At 34.2% G+C, this 24076-nt stretch overlaps 5 protein-coding genes across 6 annotated transcripts; 3 read left to right on the top strand and 2 right to left on the bottom strand.

Moving 5' to 3' along the window:
• The first annotated feature begins 4685 nt into the window (after positions 1–4685).
• LOC140985808 (protein IQ-DOMAIN 8-like) lies at positions 4686–7754 on the top strand. Its single transcript, XM_073453740.1, has 5 exons — positions 4686–4993; positions 5526–5780; positions 6378–6575; positions 6659–6772; positions 6872–7754. The coding sequence occupies exons 1-5, from the start codon at positions 4928–4930 to the stop codon at positions 7508–7510; spliced, it is 1272 nt and encodes a 423-aa protein (XP_073309841.1). The 5' UTR covers positions 4686–4927; the 3' UTR covers positions 7511–7754.
• A 3584-nt stretch (positions 7755–11338) lies between these two features.
• On the top strand, positions 11339–13195 carry LOC140986833 (uncharacterized). Its single transcript, XM_073455197.1, has 4 exons — positions 11339–11349; positions 11462–11627; positions 11761–11890; positions 12007–13195. Exons 2-4 carry the CDS (start codon positions 11492–11494, stop codon positions 13019–13021), a joined length of 1281 nt encoding a protein of 426 aa, XP_073311298.1. The 5' UTR covers positions 11339–11349; positions 11462–11491; the 3' UTR covers positions 13022–13195.
• A 735-nt stretch (positions 13196–13930) lies between these two features.
• LOC140986834 (uncharacterized) lies at positions 13931–18367 on the bottom strand. Of its 2 annotated transcripts, none has more exons than XM_073455199.1 (3): positions 17834–18367; positions 16602–17102; positions 13931–14217 (listed from the first exon to the last, which is right to left on the bottom strand). In XM_073455199.1, exons 1-2 carry the CDS (start codon positions 18288–18290, stop codon positions 16612–16614), a joined length of 948 nt encoding a protein of 315 aa, XP_073311300.1. In that variant the 5' UTR covers positions 18291–18367; the 3' UTR covers positions 13931–14217; positions 16602–16611. The 2 variants fall into 2 exon arrangements, with proteins under 2 accessions (XP_073311300.1, XP_073311299.1); XM_073455198.1 differs by having other exon boundaries at positions 13931–14225; positions 17834–18366.
• An 861-nt stretch (positions 18368–19228) lies between these two features.
• Positions 19229–19604, bottom strand: LOC140985607 (uncharacterized). The gene has a single exon (XM_073453470.1). It carries the CDS (start codon positions 19592–19594, stop codon positions 19394–19396), a length of 201 nt encoding a protein of 66 aa, XP_073309571.1. The 5' UTR covers positions 19595–19604; the 3' UTR covers positions 19229–19393.
• A 2360-nt stretch (positions 19605–21964) lies between these two features.
• LOC140985606 (uncharacterized) lies at positions 21965–24066 on the top strand. The gene is made up of 2 exons (XM_073453469.1): positions 21965–22874; positions 23875–24066. The coding sequence occupies exons 1-2, from the start codon at positions 22057–22059 to the stop codon at positions 24005–24007; spliced, it is 951 nt and encodes a 316-aa protein (XP_073309570.1). The 5' UTR covers positions 21965–22056; the 3' UTR covers positions 24008–24066.
• The last annotated feature ends 10 nt before the right edge of the window (positions 24067–24076 follow it).

Here is a 24076-nt window from a genome sequence, read left to right as displayed (position 1 = left end):
TTTTTGTAAATAATTAGTATTTGATAACAGTTGACATGATAGTTCTACAAATAGTCAACTGGTTAAACAAGGTATCCACGATCCAAAGTTTTGACTAGATCAATATTAGCGTGGTTTATTATTATTATTATTATTATTATTATTATTATTATATATTTTTATTATATTGTCCACTAATCGTGTTTATCTTTATGCTCAATAATAAAATGTCACTCGCCTATTGGATGTGATGAAACATATTAAAATTGTATATCCAATATATGAGTATCAAATTATTGATGGACACAGATGTTGACACGATTGATAGACATAATCACAAAACTATATATAAAAATTGTATTTTCTTGATTTTTTAACGATGATTAATTTTTTTGATAGGAGTATATTTCGTCTCTATCAAATTTTAGACTTCAATAAAATAGTGTGATTTGTCCATTTTCAGATATACCGTCCATTTTATGTCATAATAAAATAATTGTTAGTTAATGTGCATCTTTATTTTCTTATATTCATGGCAGCACGGATTCCACTTATTTGGGTACTAAAGTGTCGAGCTATTAGGCCTATAAGTCTGTGAAGATACGTGTCTATCTGCTGATGCTGTCTCATATCTCTTAGATATAAATCTTATCATTTCCCTACCGTCGATCATGTCTCAAACAAAGACAGTATTACCCATTAAAATCTGACGTCACTCCTTTATGACCTACTTAGTTTGACGTACGAGGAGGTCATCTATCTCAGTATTACTATCACTTATACACGTTTAACACATCATTTCACCCTGCACCTCCCCCCGAAGTATATTAATATGCTTCTTGAGAGATTTGAACACATGACCTCGTTCTGATATCAATTATTAGGATCAAACATTTACCGTTAGGTCAAAAACTATAGTTGTTAGCCAAAGTGCAAATTTATTTCTTTATACTCTTGGCAGCGCAAAGTGCATCTACTTGGGTACTAATGAGTCGGGCTGTTAGGCTAATAAGTCCGAGTAGGTGCGTGTGTTTCTGTTGGTGTTGTCTCATATCTCTTAGATATCAGTGTTATCCTTTCTTTACCGGCGATCTTATCTCCAGCAGATACATTATTACTCATTAAAATCTGATATCACTCTTTTACGGTCCACATAACTAACTAGATAATATAGCGTAACGTCAGCAGCTTAACGCACGAGAATTTCTTAGGAAGGCCCTCATTTATGTACTACTTTCATTCATGCACGTTTAACCCAATAGCCTCTACGTTTTGCATGCGTGTACAATCAATTTTTTTTTATATATATAAACACTCTTGTTAAAAACGTAAAAATTAAATTTGGAAAAAATAAAAATTAGAATTTAATTTTTTTGAATCTAAATAAATTTTTTCTATATAAATTTAAATTATATCCTTAAAAAACTTTTCATATAAATTTAATTTTTATCCCATATATAAAGATCTTGAATAAGTAAAAATCCCTACATTAATATATATATCATGTTGTTGAATATGGTAATTTTTTCAATGAATTTCATCAATTTTCTCAATAATCAATCATAATTTACTGATACTTTAAGAATCTGCTTATCTTTGAATTCCTCAAAATAATCTTATCCAAAGAATTTTCAGTAATAACTGAATTTTTTGGCATAAACACTACGTAGAAATTAAATTTGGAAAAAATAAAATTTGAATTTAATTTTTTTGAATTTAAATAAAATTTTTTCTTTATAAATTTAAATTATATCCTTAAAAAAGTTTTATCCCATATATAAAGATCTTGAATAAGCAAAAAATTCTTCAGTAATTAATACATATTATGTTGTTGAATATGGAAATTTTTTCAATGAATTTCATCAATTTTCTCAATAATCATTCATAATTGACTGAGATTAGTATCATCTCCAAACAATCTAGTTATATTAATTGTGAATAAATCAATATCATCTCTAAAGAATCTGCTTATATATATTATATATACAAAGAATATTCAGTAATAACTGATTTTATTGACCAGAATTGTAATGTTACTCAAATGCAAAATAAATTTAGAATCAAATATTGAATTCATCAAATATCACATATTCAAGAATCTATAAATAACCTGGCATTGTTAAGGATATGGAATCCACTCAGAAAAATCAATCCAAACTCGAATATTTTTCTCAAAATTTTACAAAAAAAACAAAAACAAAATGAAAGGGCTCGATATGTTCGTGCTGTTCATCATGACAAATATTATATTTGCGTCTGCGACGAACATGATTTCGAATAAAACTCCTGAGCAGGATGCTTGCTATAAAACTTGTTCTAGACTTTGTTTCAACATACCGATTGTTATCGAATGTTTCGTTAGCTGTTATAATCGTTGTCACAGTCGTCGTCAATCGTCTGGCAAGGATCAAAATGTTTTACCAGTTTCATCGTACTGTAATATTGGTTGTTTCCTTACCAAATGCTCCAAAATCAAAGGTAAATTTGTTTTAATTTATCTTCTTTTTTTTTTATACTACATTACTGAACTGTGATTGTTTGACAGATTCAAATCAACTTGAAGGGTGCATCGGCGATTGCTCCAACAATTATTGCAAGATATGAAGATCTGAAATTTCTTACTTGAATGTGAATGAATGATCGGGAAAATATTTGTTTTCCCTTCATTTTCAAGAAAATGATTTATTATGCACTTTTAATGTCCTTTTTTTCCTCCTATTTTGATTTAACTCACAAGGTTTATGGTATTTAATAACCAGAAAGGTTTGCTCCTAACGAGTATTAGCTGGTAGATCTTGTGTTTGAATCCTCTTGCATTTGTCTTCTAAGTTGAGTCTGCTAGACAATGCTTTTTCAGTGCAGTTTAATAAACGTAGTTTGCAGACTATTACGTTGGCCCGTGAGTTTACATAGAGCGCATCAAAAGGCTGCGTATGTGGTTTCCAATTAAAAAAAGATAACGGAAAAGGTTTGATAATAGAATATTGTAATTTGTATGGAATATGATAAACTATCTCGAAATTGGCTAGTATGGGAAGGAGTTTGCGAAAAATAAAAATAATTTAAAATTTATGTGATATTGGATTGAAATTGGCTAGCATGGGAAGGAGTTTTTGAAATGTTTCTTTTAATTAGAAGTTGATAAATGTTTCTGAAATTATATAATAAAGATAAATTTAATAAAAATATATTCACTCAGGTTGCATTTGGATTTGAACTAGGGGTGTTCAAACTTTGTTTAAAACTGAAAAAATAAAAAATCCAAACCGAAAAAACCGAACACTGAATCGAACCGAAAATCGAATTTTATAATTCGGATATAAATGTTAAAACCGAACCGACCGAAAAAATCGAAATTTCATTAAATTAATAATTTTATTTTTATTGTATATTTTTTGAGATGATAATATTTAGTTGATTGTTGTTTATGTAATTCATTTAGACTTTATATTTAAATGTTTTACTAGAAAATAATGTAAAAAGATAACATATTATATTTTACAATATATTTATCTTGTTAATTTAAATAATTGTATCAAAAATGAAATAACCGACCGAAATAACCGAACTATTTCGGTAGAAAACCGAACCGAAGAAAAATGGTTCGGATATCGGATTATATATTTGTAAAATCGAAAATCGAGCCGAACCGACCGATGAACACCCCTAATTTGGACAAGTATTTGAATGAATTATTTGAAATGACTTCACTTTGATATGAATTTGAAATTACTACGATGATACATAAATAATCAGTTGAAAATTTCAAATTAATTGTCAAATAGATTTATTCAAACAAATCAATATATCATAAAACAAAAACAGTTATAATTGAAGTGATTTTTCGAGGTTCACCCAAGTCATTCTCAAAGCGTAAGACACAAAGTCACCAACCACGTACATATCCATGTCCATAACATGTGTTGGTTCCGATATTTATCACTAGGAATGCGGTACAAGAGATTCCCCGAAGCTCGTAGAAAAATAATATAAACAAGTAAATAAAAGATTTTTAAGAATTTCAGTTTTTTTTTATTTTATAAAACTCCAGCGATGACTAAAAAAACATTTCGATTACTCTGAAGGAGTAGCTGAGTTGGTAAGATAGATATAGACTTACCAAGAGGTCCAGTATTCGAATCTTTTTCTTTCTGGTTTTCAGTCGAGCCTCTTGCACAAGATTTGTCTAGTACAGTTAATCTAGTTAGCGTATTTTGCAGGCTACTGCGTTGGCACATGTTTACCCAGAAGATACTAAAAAATATGGGATGCGTGTTCTCTCAGTTATTTTTTAAAAAAACATTTCAATTTATTGTCTCATGGATCAATTTTATAAGACATATCTCATATTCGATCTAACCTATGACAACGTCTCATGAGTCAATTTTATAAGACATATCTCATATATGACCCAACTTATGAAAAAATATTATTTTTTATGTTATAATTATTACTTTGCGCTCGTATAAATCTGTGAGACATTCTCACGTGAACATAATAAAAAGAAAACATTTTCTAATCAGGAATTTATTTGCGTTAATCAAGAAACAATAATAAAATATATTCATCTTCCTCTACTTTTGAACCCAAAAACAATTAAATATAGAAACTCCGACTACGTACCGTTTCCGCCAAGTCAAAGTTCGAACATTTGAAAAAAAGGTCGAAATACTATCCGTTACACTCCCTTTCCTTTTGTCCCTGCGACACTTTCCATTTTCTTCTTTCTTTCAAAATTTTAAAATTAAATTCCGCTTCAGACAATCAAACCCTTGTTATTTCATATCAAACCCCATCATACTTCGAGAAGCCCATTTGTTCTTTCTATCATCCCGAGCTTTATACCTTTTAATTTTGTCTTCACTTAGCAGAGTTTCAAGATTTTCGAATCACAAACAAAGTTGATTTCTTTCTTCTGTGTTAATATATTTTTAGTTTTTTTTATGAAATGGGTGGTTCAGGGAAGTGGATTAGAGCACTGATTGGTCTCAAGAAGTCCTCTGCAAATGACCCAGTAAGTTATTAAATAATTTTTTTTTTCAGCTAGATTAGTTCCATTTGTTTTGATTCAGGGGGGTCTAATTTTTGGAGTAATTGGTGCACGAATAATAAGTTGAAAAATGTCTGCTGATTTTTTCAGCCTATGGAAGAAATTGACTTGGTTTCATGAATTTGATTTGTATTTTATTTTCTGCACTGTTTACCGCCATGAGATGAGATGATACCTAGCAATAATATTCTTCTTTTGCTGTTATTTCGTTTTTATGCTCATATTTTTGGAGCAAATTTGATCTTGGTGGAGAGAAGTAATTGGCAGAAAACTTTTGTATAGTCCTTTTGAGCTGCAAATTTGGTTATAGGTGTCATGTGAAATCATTCTTGATCATCAGTTTGTGGGATTCTTGTATATTGGAGCAGCAGACATATGAAAATTTAAAATTTATGCATAATTTTTCAAAAATATGAATTTCTAAGCCAAAATCCATTAACACGTCTCTGTTCTTGGATCTGGCTGAGATCTTATATTTTTTTACTTTTGGGTGCAGGAAAAAGAGAGTGGAAAGGGGAGGAAGTGGATGCTATGGGGAAATGGATCTGTGGGGTTTGTTGATGCCAAAAAGGGAAGAAAAGGCTGCGGTGGAGCGAGAGAGACTGAGGGATCAGAGTCTTCCTCATTCGTTATAGATGGGGAAATGGCGGCGGCTGTGGCTGCTTTAGCCAAAGCATCACCCAAAGATTTCATGGTGGTCCGGCGAGAATGGGCTGCTGTTCGAATTCAGACCATTTTCCGAGCTTTTCTTGTAATAAATTTTACTTTAAGTTAATGCTTGCAGAATCATACGTTCTATGTTTCTTTTTTGTTGTTGTGTTAGTGCTTGTGACGTGAGAACGTTTGGTTGGGTGGTAGTGGCATCTCTAGGATGGCGGTGGGTTCAAGTGGGTTGGGAGTATGCTACCTGAAAATGTGGGCGTGGTATTTAGGTTAAGGGTTTGGTCATTAATAGCTAGTCTAGCAAATGTTGAGTAGCAACTCAAACCTCAACTTCAGGTTGAGTTATGATGATGTTCAAGTCGAGTTCGAGCTCTTCTAACTGTTTGTCGAGAGCTCTAGTACATTCGAGTCACGCTCTAGTATTCATCAAGCTACTCAAGCTTGGTTCAGTTGTATCCTAATTTGAGTCACTGCCCAAATTGCCTCATAACATGAAAGATATGATGAAAAAATCAAAGCAAGGGACAAGAATAATTGAGACCATCAGCTGTTACCCAATTTCAGTAAAGTATATTTTCTTGAATTGTGTTGCGAAATAAGAAACACTCTGTTATTCTGCTAATTTTGTCCTCCCTTCTGTGATTAACATTTCTTACTAATATACTCTGCGAACTAATGCTTAAAGGCGAGGCGTGCTTTACGGGCCTTGAAAGCATTGGTTAGACTACAAGCTATGGTTCGGGGACGACTAGTAAGAAAGCAAGCTGCCGTAACGCTTAGATGCATGCAGTCACTTGTTCGAGCTCAAGCTCGAGTTAGAGCTCATTGCACTCAATCCTCTGCTCAGAATAAGCTAAAGACTAATCCAATACAACAGGCTGAGGTACTATGTTGCACACCACATTGTTAAATAAAAATTTATAAGCGACTTTCATAATCTTAAAGTCGATGTCTCCTTGATTACAGAATGGGTGGTGTGACAGCCCAGGCACGGCTGACGAGGTGAAGTCCAAGTTACAGATGAAACAAGAAGGAGCCTTGAAGCGGGAAAGGGCGATATCATACGCCATCTCTCAACGGGTATTGGATATCATAGTTAATTAACAAAATTTAATGTGTTTTTCTTACTAATATGTCAATATACTTGTCCTCAAAAAAATAATATCTTCTTATATTCAGCGATCAAGAAACAACATGTCACAGTCGAGACCAAACAAGACAGCTACCCCAAGTAAAGTGGACAAGAATGGCTCGGGACAGAACTGGTTTGATCGTTGGGGGACAACTAAGCCATGGGATGCCAGGTCCATGGAAGAATTCTATACCGACTCTTCTGAAATGACACCGACTTCTAGGCGAAACGAGGGTTACTCGGTCACGTCTTTATCAAATTTGTCCGACTATGATTCCGTGAGAATAAGGCGCAACAACATGACAACAAGAATACCATCAAAAGTCCCAAGAAGTTGTCAAATTATGCGTTCCTCTTCTGATCCATGCTCTGAGTTTTCCTATGATGAGAGCAGCACCTCAAATTCCTCAACTACCACGTGTGGGACGCCTGGCTCAAGTGATACAACAGTTGATCAAAGTGGAACCAAGCCAAACTACATGAACATGACCAAGTCCATCAAGACTAAGCTGAAACCATCTTCTTATATGTCCCCGTCCCGAGCTCTACAGAGGCATTCGGTTGAAGGGGCGCCACATCGTAGGAAGCCAAGTCCACTTTCGAAGGGGACTGGGAGGAGGAGTGCTGAAATTGATCTTTATTCAGTTGATCTGTGCAAGGATCTTTACCCTCCAATACTTATTTGAAGAGAACATACTCAACAGAGGCGAGCAACCGGAATTGTTCCTCCTCGACTCAATTATCTGTTTTGTTATTGAATCATAGTGGTACTTCTGGCATGTTTTCTTGATGAGTTCAACAGCTTGTTGCTCTTTTAATTCACACAACACTTTCAATGTTGAAGTTCTTTTCTGAACTTACTTTTTTTCAGGCATTTTACAGTTTGTTTTGAGAGTGCACTTTGTGATTTTACATTTAGCATCTATACAAATCATACAATCCAATGCACCGACGCACGCATTATATGTTTGTACAATATTTTTTATAATTCATTTAGTTTATATTTAAACGAAAATAAAAATGTAACTATAAAAAATAGTGAGAGACTAGACTAAGATTCACTTAAAATACAAAAAAATTTAAATTTCTCTGGAAACAACAGAAAAATAAATAGTCGAGTTAATGTTAATATAATCTCCATTATTAGAAACAAATTTTCAAATTTTTTTGAATTCGAATTCTAATGTGACGTTTATAAGTAAAAGGGCATTTATTATTTGTTACCCTAAAGCTCATGCATTTTATTTAAATGTTTGGTTTGAAGCGGACGAAGATGCTTTTTTGACGCTAAAATAATTGCAACTTTCATGTGAGCAATATAAATATTTTGATGAGAGAAATTGGTTGTAAAATAAAATTTATATTTAAAATTTTTATAATAATGTTCATATGTTACAAAATTTTATCACTTTAAGTTAATCTTGAAGAAATTAATATTTAAAAAAAATTTCATATGGTGACTATCTATAGTCGAACATTTTCATCGGTTTTTATTACAAGCATTCACAAGTACCATATTTTTAATAACAATTTTTGGAGGGTGAAAAAAAAAAGCGTGAGCTTGAGGGAAATCAAAGTAGTTTTTGGACATTGTTACGGTTTTGATATGCTGATCATTCTCATATCTATCAATGAAGTGAAACTCATTTATTTAATGTAAAATTTGGATATGTTTCATCACATCAAATAGATGAGTGATAGCTAATTAGTGTGTGTCTNATATTAATCAAATAACCGAATAAAAAATTACAATATTATCTTTCAAGTCTTTATTAATTCATATTAATGATTGAAAATTATAAAAATGTAATTTTATCATATTATATCAATTTTAATTAATCAAACTAAACATGTTATTATTTTATTCAAATTACTCAAATATTTTAATAACCACAATATTATTTATATATTCAATCTCATCAACCCTAAATGTACCCTTATAACTTCCATCATTTTCGTTCTCCCTAATTTTGTGTCTTTAACCCTCTTTTGTATCTGTTATTGTTTCTATTATTCATATCATTGTTGGAGACTATAAATACAAAGCTTTGAATTTCTACTGTTCATATCATTGGAGGCTATAAATACAAAGTTTTGAAGATTAAATCAGATGAAAACAAAAGGGAGAAAAGGAGGAAGAACAACTCAATCCAAAAAGGAGTATCTATAAGCATTTATTGAAGGATTGAAGAATGTAGGGTAACATTAATAGACAGATCAGCTAATTTAAAAAATGTTTAATTTGTTTTTAGAGTGTTATATCGACTTTCTTTCGCTCGGTTTAGAACCAAACTCAATATAATTTCTCGATGTTCAGTTCGTTTTTGAACATTTCAAGAATAAACTACTGTAACTCTTTTAGAAGCAAAATATTTTAAAGTGTTTATTCATCTCATTCTAAACATATTTCGATCCTAACACTCAGCATAGTTATAGATATTTCTACATTTATGTTATTTTTATTTCATTCCAATTAAAATAATTCTATGTAATTTAAATTATAATATAAAAATATTAGTTTATGTATATAAATATTATGTTCACGATATAGTGTGAGTTATAAGTGTGTATATACACACATATACTAGCTGATTTTGACACAAGTGATGTGTGCGATTTGTAAAAATCAATTGTGTCTTTATATCACATAAAAAAGACAATTCTTTTAGGGATTTAACGAGTCATGTGTATAATTTAACATGTTCTTGGGGACAATTCTATATTAGAACATTCCTTATCTAATTTTTTTGTCGAATTGTGCGTAATGTTTTTAACGTTCGTATATGGAAGGGGTCGTTTAACATGAAAGTATTAAATAAGTGGATAATTGTGTGAATCAGATATAGACGGTGTGTATAGTATTATAACACTTTAACATAACATGCAGTGAAGTAATTTAATTTAACACACAAGTAATCTTTATGAATAAAATAAGACATGTGCTCATGACAAAATATTCACGATAAAATATTTTCAATTTACACAGAAGAAATACTAGCGAATAAAGAAAATATATCTCCCTTAACAAAGCGAAGGAGCGCAACGCATCCAAAACTCTGTTATCACAAAAATAACCAAATAAAGACGGATGCAACTTCTGCGAAGCCGAAACTCTAATCACCATTGTGATTAGATGTTGTATCTGCTTGTCTTCAACATTTCATGGTAACACATCAATATGCTTTGGCTTGAGTATTTGATCACTTCGAAGTAAATCACCAACTCCAGTGCTTACTTTCCTGCGACGTCTATATTCATCAATCCCTTCGCAGTATCTATTCTCTTTTATTTATAAGGTGTCTTTGCCCTAGATATTCTTCTTTGAATAGATACCAACAAAATTCTAGACAATTTTTCCCTAATTATCAATACCATTCTTTCTTTTTTGAGAAACTTTTAATATCAATTCCATTATTTTAAAATACATAAAATAATATGTTTTTGCTTAAATTTTTAAATTTTACTCTCTCCAATTTTGTTTTTTTTTTAAAAAAAAAAAATTTGGTTTTTCCATTTCCCTAAAACATTTACACGTTAAAGAACACATCGAACAAAATTTTTTATTTTTTTTAATACAAAACAAAATGTGGCCCGAAGATGATGAAACTCATGCAAAGCCACAGACGAACACATGCATAAAGCTTAGCTAATTAAACAAGACAAAAACTCCTTTCCCCACCGTTTTGACGTTGGAATGCTTGGCTTTTTTGCCATTAATTAACTCACCCGACGACCATTACACAAAGATTCCTTGCTTCTTATTCAACAACCTCCGAGGTATGGAAGTAGCAATGGTTGGAAAGCAATAATAATGATAGAAGAATCGAAATATAATGTCTGAAATACATGATGTGGGGTACAATTTAAACGTAGGTCACGTGGCGCTTGTGTTATTGTTCGATTTAAAATATCTGAGTTGCAATGTTACTACAAGCTATATATAGCTTTTGGTAAACCAGAAAACTCTCAGTCTTACAATTGATATCAGAGCTAAGATCACGAGTTCTAAGTATAATTGTTGGGAAGAGTTTTTTGATATGCAATAATTACTCCTGCTAGGTATATATAATAATCGAAAATTGATACTTATGTTGTCGTATAGTTTAAAAGAGTTGAGTTGTATCATTATCACTAATTATAAATATTGATAAAGAGACAAACGTTCGGTCTTATAATTTAATTAATTAATGAGGATCTCAAGCAATCACATTTTGTGTAATTTATATCTGAAATTTTGAACCCAAAAGTTGACGAGTCTTGGGAACTCAGCTGCCACTAGGCAACAGAATCCTTGGCATTTTCATTCGAAGTAATTGACAAATTACGTGGGACCCTTTGAATTCAAACTACGTTTGTTCTTTGTGTGTGTCTCTCTCTCTCTTGTAATAAGATGATGAAACATGTGGTTTAAAAGCGTAGGACCCAGAAGACCCTGCATGGCTGACTCGTGGACTAAACACCATTTCCCCTATATAAAAGGCCCCTCACTCTCCTTCGAAAGACCATCGAAGCTTGCAATTTCAAGGTAGTATCAGTATATATAACAAACTCCATTGTTATCCCTTGCATTTCTGGGATAATTCTCTGAGGGGTTTTCTCGATTTTTTCTCATTTCTGCTGATCTTCTTCTTTTGCAGAGAGATAAAAGAAGGTGGTGGTTTCCGAACATGACGACGAATCATAACTGCTGCGACAAACAGAACGTGAAAAAGGGGCTGTGGTCGCCTGAGGAAGATGAAAAGCTCGTGAACTTCATCAATAAGTACGGCCATGGCTGCTGGAGTACCATGCCAAGATATGCAGGTCTGTCAATGTACACACACACACACACACACACAAACGCAAGGGTTTTTGTATGTGAAATGTGCATGCACACACAGACACGCAATCTTACATGTGTTGAATTTATTGTCTTAAAAATTTTAACAACCTGCAGGGCTGCAAAGATGCGGGAAGAGTTGCAGGCTGAGATGGATAAATTACCTGAGGCCCGATCTAAAGAGAGGGACTTTCACTCCACAAGAAGCAGCTCTTGTGATTGAATGTCACAAGCTTGTGGGAAACAAGTAACTATATATATATATATATATATATATATAAGAATTATTTTCTTGATTATGCTGTCAAATTATTTAAAGGTACTTTCATTTTCATTCAATGACACTTTGTCTATTTCTTGAAGGTGGTCTCATATATCTCATCTTCTCCCCGGGAGAACAGACAATGAAATCAAAAACTTTTGGAACTCAGGCTTGAAAAAAAAGATCGTGGCCCATCAGAAACATGTCCAAGCTCTGAAGAAAGCCGCCGCCGCCGCCGACTTTGCTCAAAATCAAAAACTGTACTATGTGAATCCAAATCCCCAGATCAATCATCAGATGTTAAACATGAATCCTATAATCTTACCAGCTCCGGTTACCTTTACCCAAAATTTCGACCCCAATATGTCGCTGCCTGTCCCAGTTTATGTCCCTGCCCCAGTCGAGGATCAAGCTCTGGTTCCGGTTCAAGCTTCTCCTTTTCCAGATCCGCCTGTTGCATGGCCTGTACCAGACAATAATCCTCAAATTTTAACTCAAAGCAATCAGAACTTAACCCTTCATTATCAATATGATGACGACTTCATATCTCAATTTGATTATCAAAATCCACCATTTCTTAATGATGGTGACTTTTTAAACCCTAATCGAGATTCATCACCAACACCCGCTGTCATTTCTTTTCTTCCAGAACTCGACAAAACAGGAAGGAAAGAATTAGGTGTGCCCCTTTCATCTGCTGCCCAGGACCAAGTTTTAGGACAACCATTGATTGCTGAAAATCAAGGGATGCATGCCTACGGAAGCCATGAAATGAAGGTGCCTCCGCATCATATCGACTTCATTGAATTTGGTGTGCCCCTTTCATCTACTGCTCATGAACAGGTTGTGGAGCAACAATTAATTATTGAAAATCAAGAGATGCATGTCTTTGGAATCCTTGAAATGATGGTGCCTGCGCATCATATCGACTTCATTGAATCTCGTATGGCTTCGTTTGTGGCATCAACTCCATCCTCCACATCGTTCCCCCCCTCCTCCAACTATCAGCAGCTGGAATATCATTTCATGGCTCCATCGCCAAGCAACGACGCTTTCCACATGGACCCTGGTGTTGCAACCGCTTCAAGTTCGTGGGAAATCTCTGAGTTCGTGTAGAAAATAAGTTTAATCCCTGTCTTAATTCCATGCATGCATTCCTTTTGTCAAGTTCAGTGTGTTAGCATTTTAAGGTTGTCGTGTCAGTGTCTTTGTCTGTGTGGAGAAAACCCTGAAGATTTGTAGTTTTGCGTTCTCTCGTCTTCGTGTTCTATGAATGAATGTATTAATGTTGGCGATCTTCAATTTAATTAATTATAATATTTAATATGTATTTATATGGAAGCTATCTCAAGAGAAAGTTCTATATTATATTGGACTTTCTTTGACAAAGAAATCCACAAAATTATGTTTTAATTTTCTATTAAGTTTTCTAAACAAATGAAATTATTATCACCATTTTCATCCTAGAAAACATTCTGGTATGTACATAATTTATTTTCCCTAAATTTTTTTAAAAAAAGTATTAATTTGTTAATTTAAAGAACGATTGATTAAATTAAATTATTAGTTTTTCGATACCAAATACTAATTAATTTTTTTAAAAATTAATATCATTACAAGTATTAGACCTTTTACAATCGATAGATGATTAAATTATTTACATAAATATATTCTAAGATATTTGAAAGAACAACTAATTTTAACAACCTCCATTATTAAGATGGAAAAAAAAAAGAGATTACGGATAAAAGTACTGCAAATGTATTCATTTAAAGAAACATTTCCAAATTAAAATTATGATTTGATATCGAATATGGTTTCCAAAAGCGGGTTTTCCACGTGTGTGTGCGTACGTGCGTGCATGCATTACGATCATTAAATAACGACGGAAAAATTAAAAATGGTCGTTAGTATACACACATCATATGTGCAAAACTAGTCAAATTAACCAAAATGCACAAAATAATTGATGGATCGGCACAAATGTATATGCACAGTTTACTTGCAAAAACTGCATATGAAACATCAAGGCATAGTTGAAAATGGGCATAACAATGTAACTTTCTCAGCCATTATCTGTTGACTCTACACAAGAGATAGATAGACACGGAAACGCACAACTATCCTCTAAGACACTGAGTCGTCCCTACACAGGACATTTGGGCATGAAATTTTTAAAAAAAGCACACACTCGAACTGATGCACAAAAACGTTACAACATTCCACGGACGTGATGGGATTGTAATATATCTATCTACCAAAGATTCTGATCCAAAACTTGGTCATTCACCAGTTCGGTCACTCTTAGTTTTCTGTGTTTCTATTCAAGGAAAAACAAAATAGCATCAGTTTACAGAAAAAAATGATGCAAATCACATGAACTAACTGTAGCGATGCAAATCTTCGGTATATTTGCCAAACGTAGAGAATAAGGAATAGAAGAAACATCATGCTCGCAGAAACAAGAAGCAGCGCATATAGTAGTATGATACTTCCATAAACAAGCGGAAGTCCAAGAATGATGATTTTTAGTTGCATGTTGATATATTCTATATATCAATGAGAACTTTAAAATGTGGCACCAAAAAAAAAAATGAACGAAGGCATACAAGATGGAACAGTAACTGGGAGTTGGCAGCTACACGACAAGCGAGTGGACGTGCGACGAGTCTGACACGTGATGGAACAGTTGCAAGCCAATGGTGAAAAGGAAAATCCAAATTTGATCGAGGTAACGGTTTTTGGAAACCTGCTTAGCAGTTAAAAAATATTCAAGGTTTCGTTTCCTGCGATCAATATCATTTTCTTAGATCTAGGACACGTGTACCAGCTGCCTTTTATCCTGTTAGGTCATCTAACAACAACAAGGGAAGAACTTGAATATGTGATTAACTTCCACAACTCGAGTTCTGCATGAGAACATTGTTACAAATGCCAAGTGCGGTAAATGGGGAAGTTAGAGATATAAATAAGGAACAGTAAAAAACATTATGTGCGCGAAAGGGGATAATCAGGGCAACAATAACATCATATTTCCATGGAAAAGTGAGAAATCCATGACTGATTTGCATGTTTATTCTATCAATGATTCGAAGTTCTTAATGTTCTTGTGGGAAAAACAAGAAACAGATCATTCTAAACAAAAAAAACAAGAAACAGATAAAGATATACAAGATGCAACAGTAACAGGGAGTGGACAGCTATATGACAAGTGAGTGGATCATGGATGTGCACGCGTGCTTATGCTTGCTTGTGCACGCACTAAATGTGCACGTGTAAAGAAAGTCTTAACACACATTATGGAACCGTTACAAACTGAAGGCTAGAAACAAAACTCCAAAAGCAAGCCAATACTTAGGAAACCTACTTGGTGGTTGGACAATCTTTTAGGTGTCGTTTTCGGCCATCAACATTGTTTTCTCAGATAAAGAACAAGTGTGCTAGTTATTATTGATTCTATTCACTCATATAAATACGAACATCATAATAATTCAGGATTCATTAGCACTTGTCAGCAACTGTTTTCTGAAATATCTCCTGATTTCACAGTAGAATTTGACTGACGTTTCAGAAATTGTAGCCGTTAATATTAAAAAATGGCAACTAGTAAATTAAGATTCACTCGCTCATTATCATAATCTAAATGCCAATCAAATTATATGGCAGTGAAATTTGAATGTCAATAAGGGTTAAACAAGTATATATATTTCCATGAATAGTAAATCTTTTACAGGACAGGATCAATCCCTTCGCCAAATTAAAGGTTACAGGTACCTTAATTGATTCCACATCCTCAGGAGAGAAAAGTACGAAGTGATTTTCCACTCATTAACTTGGCCATGTCATGAAATTGATATGTACAAATTTAAAGTTCACTCTCTGTTAGACTACTCTCCTAAAGTAGATTGGCAAAATGATATGCGTATAGCAGACCTCTTTCCTATGCATATGGTAACACAAGCACGCTAATGACGTTACACTTGTCTAAAAAATAGAAATCATATGGATGGGTTGTCATCAGTACAAGTGAGTTGCAAAATCAACAGCATAGAAGACTAACCCAAAAGTGGAACTTAAAGGCTCATTAAGCAATGGTCGTTAGAATTTGTCTTTTTAACCACCAACATTATTCCTTTTAATAGAGGACAGGAATCAGGATACCAGTTATCATTGACCTTGTAGATTTAAAGTGTCGGAATGATCCAAAAAAGAATCTACTTGTACCAATAAGCTGCCATGTCTCTAAAGATCTCCTTATTTCATTGTATCACGATCTAAATGGCAATCAAGCTAATTGAATAAGTATGTTTCTTAAATATATACATAAATATCACAACACAAGACACACTAGCTTTAATATATTATCATGTCTTTTGAGTTCGGTTTGTTCATTTTTCTCATTCCATCAATACTATTTTTCCTACTTTGAATCATTATCCGTTCTAACTTGAGGCAGGCTTATGGTAAATATGTCATTCTACTATTAGGATGATGTTATCTCCTAGTCCTCCACTTGTAACAATTCATATACTTCCAAAAAGAGCTCAGGCATAACAATACTAAATGAGTGGCCTAAAACGAGCCATATAGTGTAACATCAAGTTCAAATGTTATAGAATGCCAGATAAAAGCAAATATAAAAGACTAAATGACAATCTTTAAAAAATACAGACAATTAACAGCGCGACATCGATACCTATAAGATGTCATTCATCTTCGTCTTCATCATTTTCACCCTCCAATTCCTCTTCTTCTTCCTCTTCATCACCAGATTCTTCCGCCTCGTCCAAGTTATCATCTCCAACAATGAAGCCTCCGAGCATCTCATCTTCCTCTTCCATGTCTTCATCATCCATACTTGCACTAATCTTTCTAGCCGTAATTTTACTCTTACTTTTGTTTTTACTTGGTTTTCTAACATCCTTGGACCTTGTCATATAATTAGGCTTTCGAACCATCCTCGATTTGTTAATTAATTCTTTGTCATCTTCACTCTCCCCGGTCCACTCCTCGTCGTCTTTGTCTCTCCCTTTTTTCCTTTTTCCTTTCCCACTCACCTTGAGCTTTTTTCTTTTATTTTCGTCATCCTCGCTATCTTCGCCAGATTCATCAAGGAACCAATTCCAATTCTTGATATTCCTAATCATCTTTTTCGGGTAAGAATCAAACTCATGTCCCATTACCACAAAACCAAATTCTGCATTCAACGTTTGTGTAATCAGTATGTATGCACTCAAATCAATACCAACAAATTAACCAATTTACCCCACAATCTATAAGTAGAAACACGGAAAAAATCCGGCGATCAGATTAAAAATCACTAAATAAACATTGAAAGAAACAAAGTTATTCCACAATCCAGCACAGAAACCATGCGAAAAATATACTACAGGACAGTTAAAACTTCGAACTGTTTCTGAAATAGACATTCTTATCAACCATTATCAAAAACACCTCCGAATTAGTAAGACCGCTGAAAAAGTAAATTTTATACTAATTTCCAGAAGTTAGCCGAAAGGTACTGAAACAAGATACACGCTTTGCAATTTAAATCAGGTACTGAAACAAGATACAAGCTTTGCAATTTAAATCCACCAAAAACATTTCCTAATTAAATTTTCTTATATTTCAAAATTCGTTGCCTCCATTAACATGCCATCAACCATACAATCAATCTTCACAATGACGCATCGGCGTTTTTCATTCTCTACCAATACAGCCAGACTAGCAAGGCAAATAAGGCATTCGGATAAAATGACATAAAATCGAATACATAAATTTGTACAATTTTAACATTTATATTTTCTTAAAATGCCATCCCAATATACAGGATCCTTGATTCGTAGCAACCAAAAATACAATCTTGAAAAACAAGCAATGCGTAAACAATGCCTCTGATGGCAAAAAAAACACAAGAAAATAGCAGACCTTTGACATGATCAACCCCCGAAAAATCAACATCCTCCGTTCGCAAATCTTCAACCCCGTTTAACTCAAATCCACTCTCCAAACTTCCCGCCAATTCACTCTCCAGAACATTTTCCACCACACGTTCACTGCCATTCTCAACATTCCTCAAAGTATACCAAAAGGGATTCTTCGCAGACACGCAGAACAAATCACCGCCCTCCATTTCACCCCTTTCGAACCTTCGAAAAACCTTGACTTCACCATGTCTGTACACATAAATGGGGTTCACTCCGATGACTTCGAACTGGAGGCAGTGGGCTTGATTTTGGCTGCGTGATGGGTTGAAGAATGACACGTGGCGTCGAGAAATGGTTCTGTCCGAGGAATTGAAACCGTTAGCTCGTCCGAGCTCTCGGGCTTGACCCGGGTTTATCAGGATTTTGGATTTGGATCCTTGTACATCTGCGATTTCCATCTCAAGGGAAGATTTGACTTCCAACCGGAGGAACAAAATATTTGCTGCAAATATTACTCGTGCGGATACTTGGCATTTTATATCTAGAAAATTCGCAAAGTTAATTCTATATACAAATATATATGGTGGTCCGATGTTTTTAAAATCACTTGAAGTTCATAAAAAAATTCCCTATCAACTAAAAAGTAATATTTTTTATTTTATTTATAAAAATATAATTAATAAATTTATAATTTATCCATAACTACTATATATTTTGGGATCGAGTCAGAGTTTAAGAGTATGAATAACTATTTTAAGATTTTTGAAACTATGAATCGTTGTTAACAGTTTTTAGGTTACGAAATATTCTCGAACGGTTAGTTTTGTTGAACCACAAAAATTACGGTTGTCGTATGTTCCATCTTTATANTATGTGTACGTAGCATATCCATTTTGGGTGGATCGACTGTAGATATGTGTCGCATATCCATGTTCTCAACCCCCAAGTATAATTACAAATGCAACTTTTTTGTTTTGCTGCATTTGCATTCACTAAGCAAATTATTTGGGGGATCCTGGGGAGGCGACATTTGATTTTTTTTTTTTTTTAAAAAAAAGATAATCATAAAGAAATTTCAAATATTTTCTGATCGAGGGAGGAGGCGATGGCCTCCCACCAGCAACTTCAAGTTTCTTTAGTTCGTTGAGGACAGATTCTTGATCAAATGCCGAGGCATTGACCTAAATATCTGATGCTTCAATATTCAAAAAAAATAATAATAATAATAAAAACCAAGCTACAATTTAGTATTATTGTGCAGAAAGGTGAAGAGAGGCCGTGGAGATGTCATGTTTCACAATTGTCTTCCAGGTATATGTAGACCAAGTATACTGAGTATTAAATCATATCCAAATTTCACTTCTCTGAATACACAAAATCGAAGATGAGACATGAATTTAGAAGCGATGTTTGAAAGTTCTTGCATCAAAGATCTTTCATCTATTATTAATGGTAGAAAATGGTTGATACAACACAAAAATTTATCATACCAGCAACTGGATTGCTGTTAATATCTGTTTGTTGTTTACAGTTACAGAAATTTGGAAGATTGTTCCAAAAGTCATTTGGAAGATTGCACAGAAGAATCCTTTTGATCTGGTTTTGGGCCGGATACGGCAGCAGTTGCTGCAGCAGTCACAGCAGCTGCTGCGGCTCCGATTTTCACTCCACCTGCAGCTTTCATTGCACCTCCGATTTTAGCAAATGCAGCGATTCCTCCCACAAGCATAGCTCTAAGTGCAACTGTCGGTTTTACCGGCATAGTTTACAACCTGCTGGCAGCAATGCAAATCTCTAAATTAAGAGTTTGTATAGAAACTAACAGGCGGCAACGCCAATCATTATTAAGAGTGTGTGTAGAAATAGGAAAGCGGTGGAGATCTCAGTTGATTAAGTAAACTCCATAACCCTGAAAAATTAACCAATGAATTCCATGTTGCATAACTTATACTAAATCTTGTTGACTTCAGATTCTACCAAAATCTGTAATTCACTATGTAATTGAATAAAAAAAGGTTCTAGAGGTGCAAGGCACGCTAAAGCACACTACTGTCATCAAGTCTAAGCACAAGATGAGGCACACGCCTCAGCTCATGTGGGGATAATAAACTAATAAATTAAAATCTAAACGATTGAAGTAGTAAAACAAAGTTTTAAGTGAAAACTAACGTCTAGTGCTCATTGCATTATTCTATTTCACCTTCAATTCATCATCCCTAAGATTGAAACACACCCAAGAGACACCTCGAGCCTTTAGTGAGCTCATGCTTGGCGGCCACAGCTTATTCTGCACAATAGCTCCTAGATTAATAACTATGATCAAAAAGAATGTTTTGTTCTCATAAAATACAAGTACCCACTCCAAACCTGCCAAATCCTTCACTCCTCCCCCTAAAAAACACAAACAGATCATTTACTCCAGCCAGCAAATACCATTTGCAATCACCCCAGCAGCAGTTAGAATCCTCTCTTATAGTTATAGGTGACTGCACCTCATCTACATCTTCCATTAGAAGGTAAACACAAAAACAAACCCCGCAGTATACTAGAATACCATTTTTGCTTAGTAAACAATTTAAGAACTGTAGTGGAACTTGCAAGTTAAATAAAAACATCTCAATGTACTCCTACGAAGACATCACGAAATCCTTGCCAACTAATCAGACGTCTCCATAATGCAAATAATATTGTCCAATAAAAAAATAGTAAGTCTAACCCATCCAACAAATTTGTACAGAGTATGAACCGTGCCTCTGAAATTGAAATTAGGGCAGTGCTAAAACAGATAGAAGAAGTGTCTATGTTGCAAAACCAAAACTTTAACATGAATGAGCTAATATAACAAATTTTATCACTCGAGTAACATCAAAATAACTCGGTATAGCTTGATAGACAATAATCGACATTAAATAAGCTAAAATCCGAAGCCACCTACCATATCCAATAATCTGTAATATCTACCATTTCGTCCGGAATTCACAATGATAACAGGCAATATCGACTATTTCTTGAACATTTTTAATGAATTCGGTAGATCAACATTCTTTTGAAGAAACACATCACATTTTCAAGGCGAATGAAGTTGAACGGTTAAAATATCGAAACCCAAATCAAGAAACAATTCGTCTCGCTGTGTGTCTGTCACAAATCAGTTATCAAACAAAACATTGGGAAACACAAAAAATTATTTTTAATTTGCACCTATTGCATAAAATAAGGATCATATGAAAATCCAACGGAGAAGCGTGCAGTGTACTGCATTAAAAAAATACAAACGACACAACAAATCGAAAAATTTAGACAACAATGAAAAAATAGGAGAATAGAACCTAAAAATTCAAGCTCAAAATCTGTTTATCTCGTCAACTGATCACCTTCTGGTGTTCGTGTTTTCTTCTTCAGGTTTCCCTCTGAGAAAGTGGATAAAAAATGTAGGTAAATGTTGCCAGAGTTTTCCCTGCTATTTTATGGGCCTTATGGGAACCACGAGAAAGCCCAAATATTCATCGGGCTAAAGTTGCCCTTGGACGGCCCATATTTGCTATAATCGGGCTCAACTTAATGAGCTGGTTAAATATAGTGATCAAATTTTAATAATACAATAACAACCGCATACACTTTTTGTGTGTCATATCATATGTCAATATTATGTATTGTATACAATTTTTTTCTCTAAGCTCTTTCTCTAATTATAATATTCTACAAATTAAATTAAATGTAACAAGATTAAAATTAGAGTAAGTCTCTTGTGAAACGTTCTCACGGGTTTATAACCGTGGGACGAGTTGACCCGATCAATAAGTATCATGAATAACAATATTTTTGACATAAAAAAATATTTTTTTATGAGTTGGGTCGAGTCAGATAAATGTATCACAAAATTGATTCGTGAGACAATATCACAAAATTGATTCGTGAGACAATATCACGTGAGTTCTTTTTGTTAAAGTTATACAAAAAAAAAAAAAAGAAGAAGAAGTAAATCAGTGTTTAATATTAAAATTGTCCACCTCCCCTTCAATTTACTACCTTTGTAATTGAATGGTTCTCTCTAGCTTTCCAACGAGAAAACAAAGGTAGAAACACAAAAACAAGCACCAAAAAGAGTGCCTTAATTCAATCAACAAACATCAATACATTCCCCCCATCCTCATCCCCATCCCCGCCGGAGCCGCCGCCCATATCTCACACAAACACTTCACAAAACCACCGTATAATTAGGCCATGCAATCCCATAATAACATCATGCAAATTAATCAAAACTACAGCACAACTATTGAATCTACACACAAAATCAACAAGAAGATCATAAATAATATTCCCAATATCCACCACTCTCGAAGCCACGGCTCCACCACCCAGGCCTGCGCAGCCTGCAAATACCAGCGTCGGAAGTGCGCCGCCGACTGCATTTTGGCCCCTTATTTCCCCCACGATCGCCAACGGCAGTTCTTGAACGCCCACCGCCTTTTCGGAGTCAGCAACATCGTAAAGATCGTCCGCCACCTCGAACCGCCAGCCAAAGACCACGCCATGCGGACGATTATCTTCCAATCCGATGCACGCGCCGCTGACCCTGTGGGTGGGTGCTACCGCATAATACATGACCTGGAGCAGCGGATAAGTATCGCAAACGCGGAGCTTGAGATTGTTCTCCACCACCTCGCCCTTTGTCGTGCAGCCGCAGAGCAACAGAATCCGGCGGTGCAGGTGGCAGGGCAAGCAGTTGATGCCGGACATTGTATCATTAATGGGGAACCTTTGGGGAATTATTATGAGAAATGGAGGGAGGATGATCAATACGTGGCGGCGGCGGAGGATATTAGTTCTTCATGGGGTTTCATGCATGCACACACAAATGGAGAATCTACGTCTTCTTCATTTACTTATCAGAATCAGGATCATGTGAGGAAATTTTCCATGGATGGATGCAATGTTGATACAAAACCAATTCTTGATAATTTGTCCATTGACGACGATGCTGATCTTGATCATACAGAAGGGGTGTTTCAATTTGATTCCAATGGAACGATTATACCAAGGTAATCCATTTACCTTATCTGTTACACTAATCATTTTGCATAAAATTCGAAGTTTCTTCATTTGAAATTTTGCCTGTTCCGGCTCAATCTGTGGCATGACTACTTGATTCATCTACTGATGAATAATCATAGATATTTGGTATTTGTCTTTCCTTTTCATCTATTTTTTCCAACCCCGGATATGTGCAGTAGTATGCAAACGACACGCGGGTAAACCTGCTACAGAATACAGATAGACACCCTATGTCTTTTCTCTTGTGGTGAAAAAGATTGGACGAACCTCAAGAAATTTCCATCTTACATTAATATGAAAAACTTTATATGACAATGTGTAAATTTGTTCGTCGAAAAACTCGAATGAATTGCGTAACATTCATGATATAATATATTTTATAATTGTTATTCATGAATTTTAGGGAAAATTGTGATTCTAGTCCTATAAATTGGTCTGTTTTGGGTTTTAGTCTTGTGTTTGTTAATATTTGGTTTTCATCCACTAATTTAGATTTTTTTATTGGTATTGGTCTATTTTTTGGGTCAAAAGTTGTTAATCCTTTGAATATTGTTTATCTGACATCGATGCTCTTTACGCATCTCATGCAGTGATTATAAACTCATATTACACACATCATAATAAATCTAAGCAGAAACAAATTAAGGAGAAAAATAAAAGTAAAACGACGCTAAATATTTTAAATTAGGAGGAAAAAGTTTGTCTTTCTATTTTACTTTTGCTTAGATAGATTTTAATATATATATATAACATATGTTTTATTTTTGCTCCAAAAAATCAATATTTGATAGATGCAGTGGTTTCAGATTATAAATTACCGAAACAAAAACAAAAATCAAGCTAGTGGATGAAAACTAATTAACATTGACAAGTTACATGACTAAAACAAAAAACAGCCCAAGTTACATGACTAAAACCGTAATTTTTTCTATATATGTTTTATTTTCTTGAATACTTCAAACAAAGTAAAAAAATTTGACGCTGCAGCAACAATGGAGCCTTGATAGAAGAGAAAGGCAACTTCAAAGAAGAGGATTTGGGGTGCTATCCATCTGTTAAAGATCATCAAGATTTAAAGGCTGCTGCAACTTTTTTCACACTCGCAAATTGTGATAGCTAAAAATGAAAGTCCATTACAAATTTTGTAGAACATCAATTGAGTATGTACTCTTTACTGCTCATTATATAT

The sequence above is a fragment of the Primulina huaijiensis genome, chromosome 10 (assembly GCF_012295235.1).
Source record: "Primulina huaijiensis isolate GDHJ02 chromosome 10, ASM1229523v2, whole genome shotgun sequence".
NCBI classification, from domain to species: domain Eukaryota; kingdom Viridiplantae; phylum Streptophyta; class Magnoliopsida; order Lamiales; family Gesneriaceae; genus Primulina; species Primulina huaijiensis.
The sequence above is the reverse complement of the archived record's forward strand: the minus strand, read 5'-3'. Positions and strand labels throughout refer to the sequence as shown.

Coding starts and splice junctions, on each gene's coding strand:
- LOC140985808 (XM_073453740.1), top strand. CDS start 4,928: ATGGGTGGTTCAGGGAAGTGGATTAGAGCACTGATTGGTCTCAAGAAG. Junction 5,781..6,377: donor CCATTTTCCGAGCTTTTCTT/GTAATAAATTTT, acceptor TAATGCTTAAAG/GCGAGGCGTGCTTTACGGGC. Junction 6,576..6,658: donor ATCCAATACAACAGGCTGAG/GTACTATGTTGC, acceptor CCTTGATTACAG/AATGGGTGGTGTGACAGCCC.
- LOC140985606 (XM_073453469.1), top strand. CDS start 22,057: ATGCAATCCCATAATAACATCATGCAAATTAATCAAAACTACAGCACA. Junction 22,875..23,874: donor AATGGAACGATTATACCAAG/GTAATCCATTTA, acceptor TTGACGCTGCAG/CAACAATGGAGCCTTGATAG.
- LOC140986834 (XM_073455199.1), bottom strand. CDS start 18,290: ATGGAAATCGCAGATGTACAAGGATCCAAATCCAAAATCCTGATAAAC. Junction 17,103..17,833: donor GGGGGTTGATCATGTCAAAG/GTCTGCTATTTT, acceptor CGTTGAATGCAG/AATTTGGTTTTGTGGTAATG.
- LOC140985607 (XM_073453470.1), bottom strand. CDS start 19,594: ATGCCGGTAAAACCGACAGTTGCACTTAGAGCTATGCTTGTGGGAGGA.
- LOC140986833 (XM_073455197.1), top strand. CDS start 11,492: ATGACGACGAATCATAACTGCTGCGACAAACAGAACGTGAAAAAGGGG. Junction 11,628..11,760: donor TACCATGCCAAGATATGCAG/GTCTGTCAATGT, acceptor AACAACCTGCAG/GGCTGCAAAGATGCGGGAAG. Junction 11,891..12,006: donor CACAAGCTTGTGGGAAACAA/GTAACTATATAT, acceptor TATTTCTTGAAG/GTGGTCTCATATATCTCATC.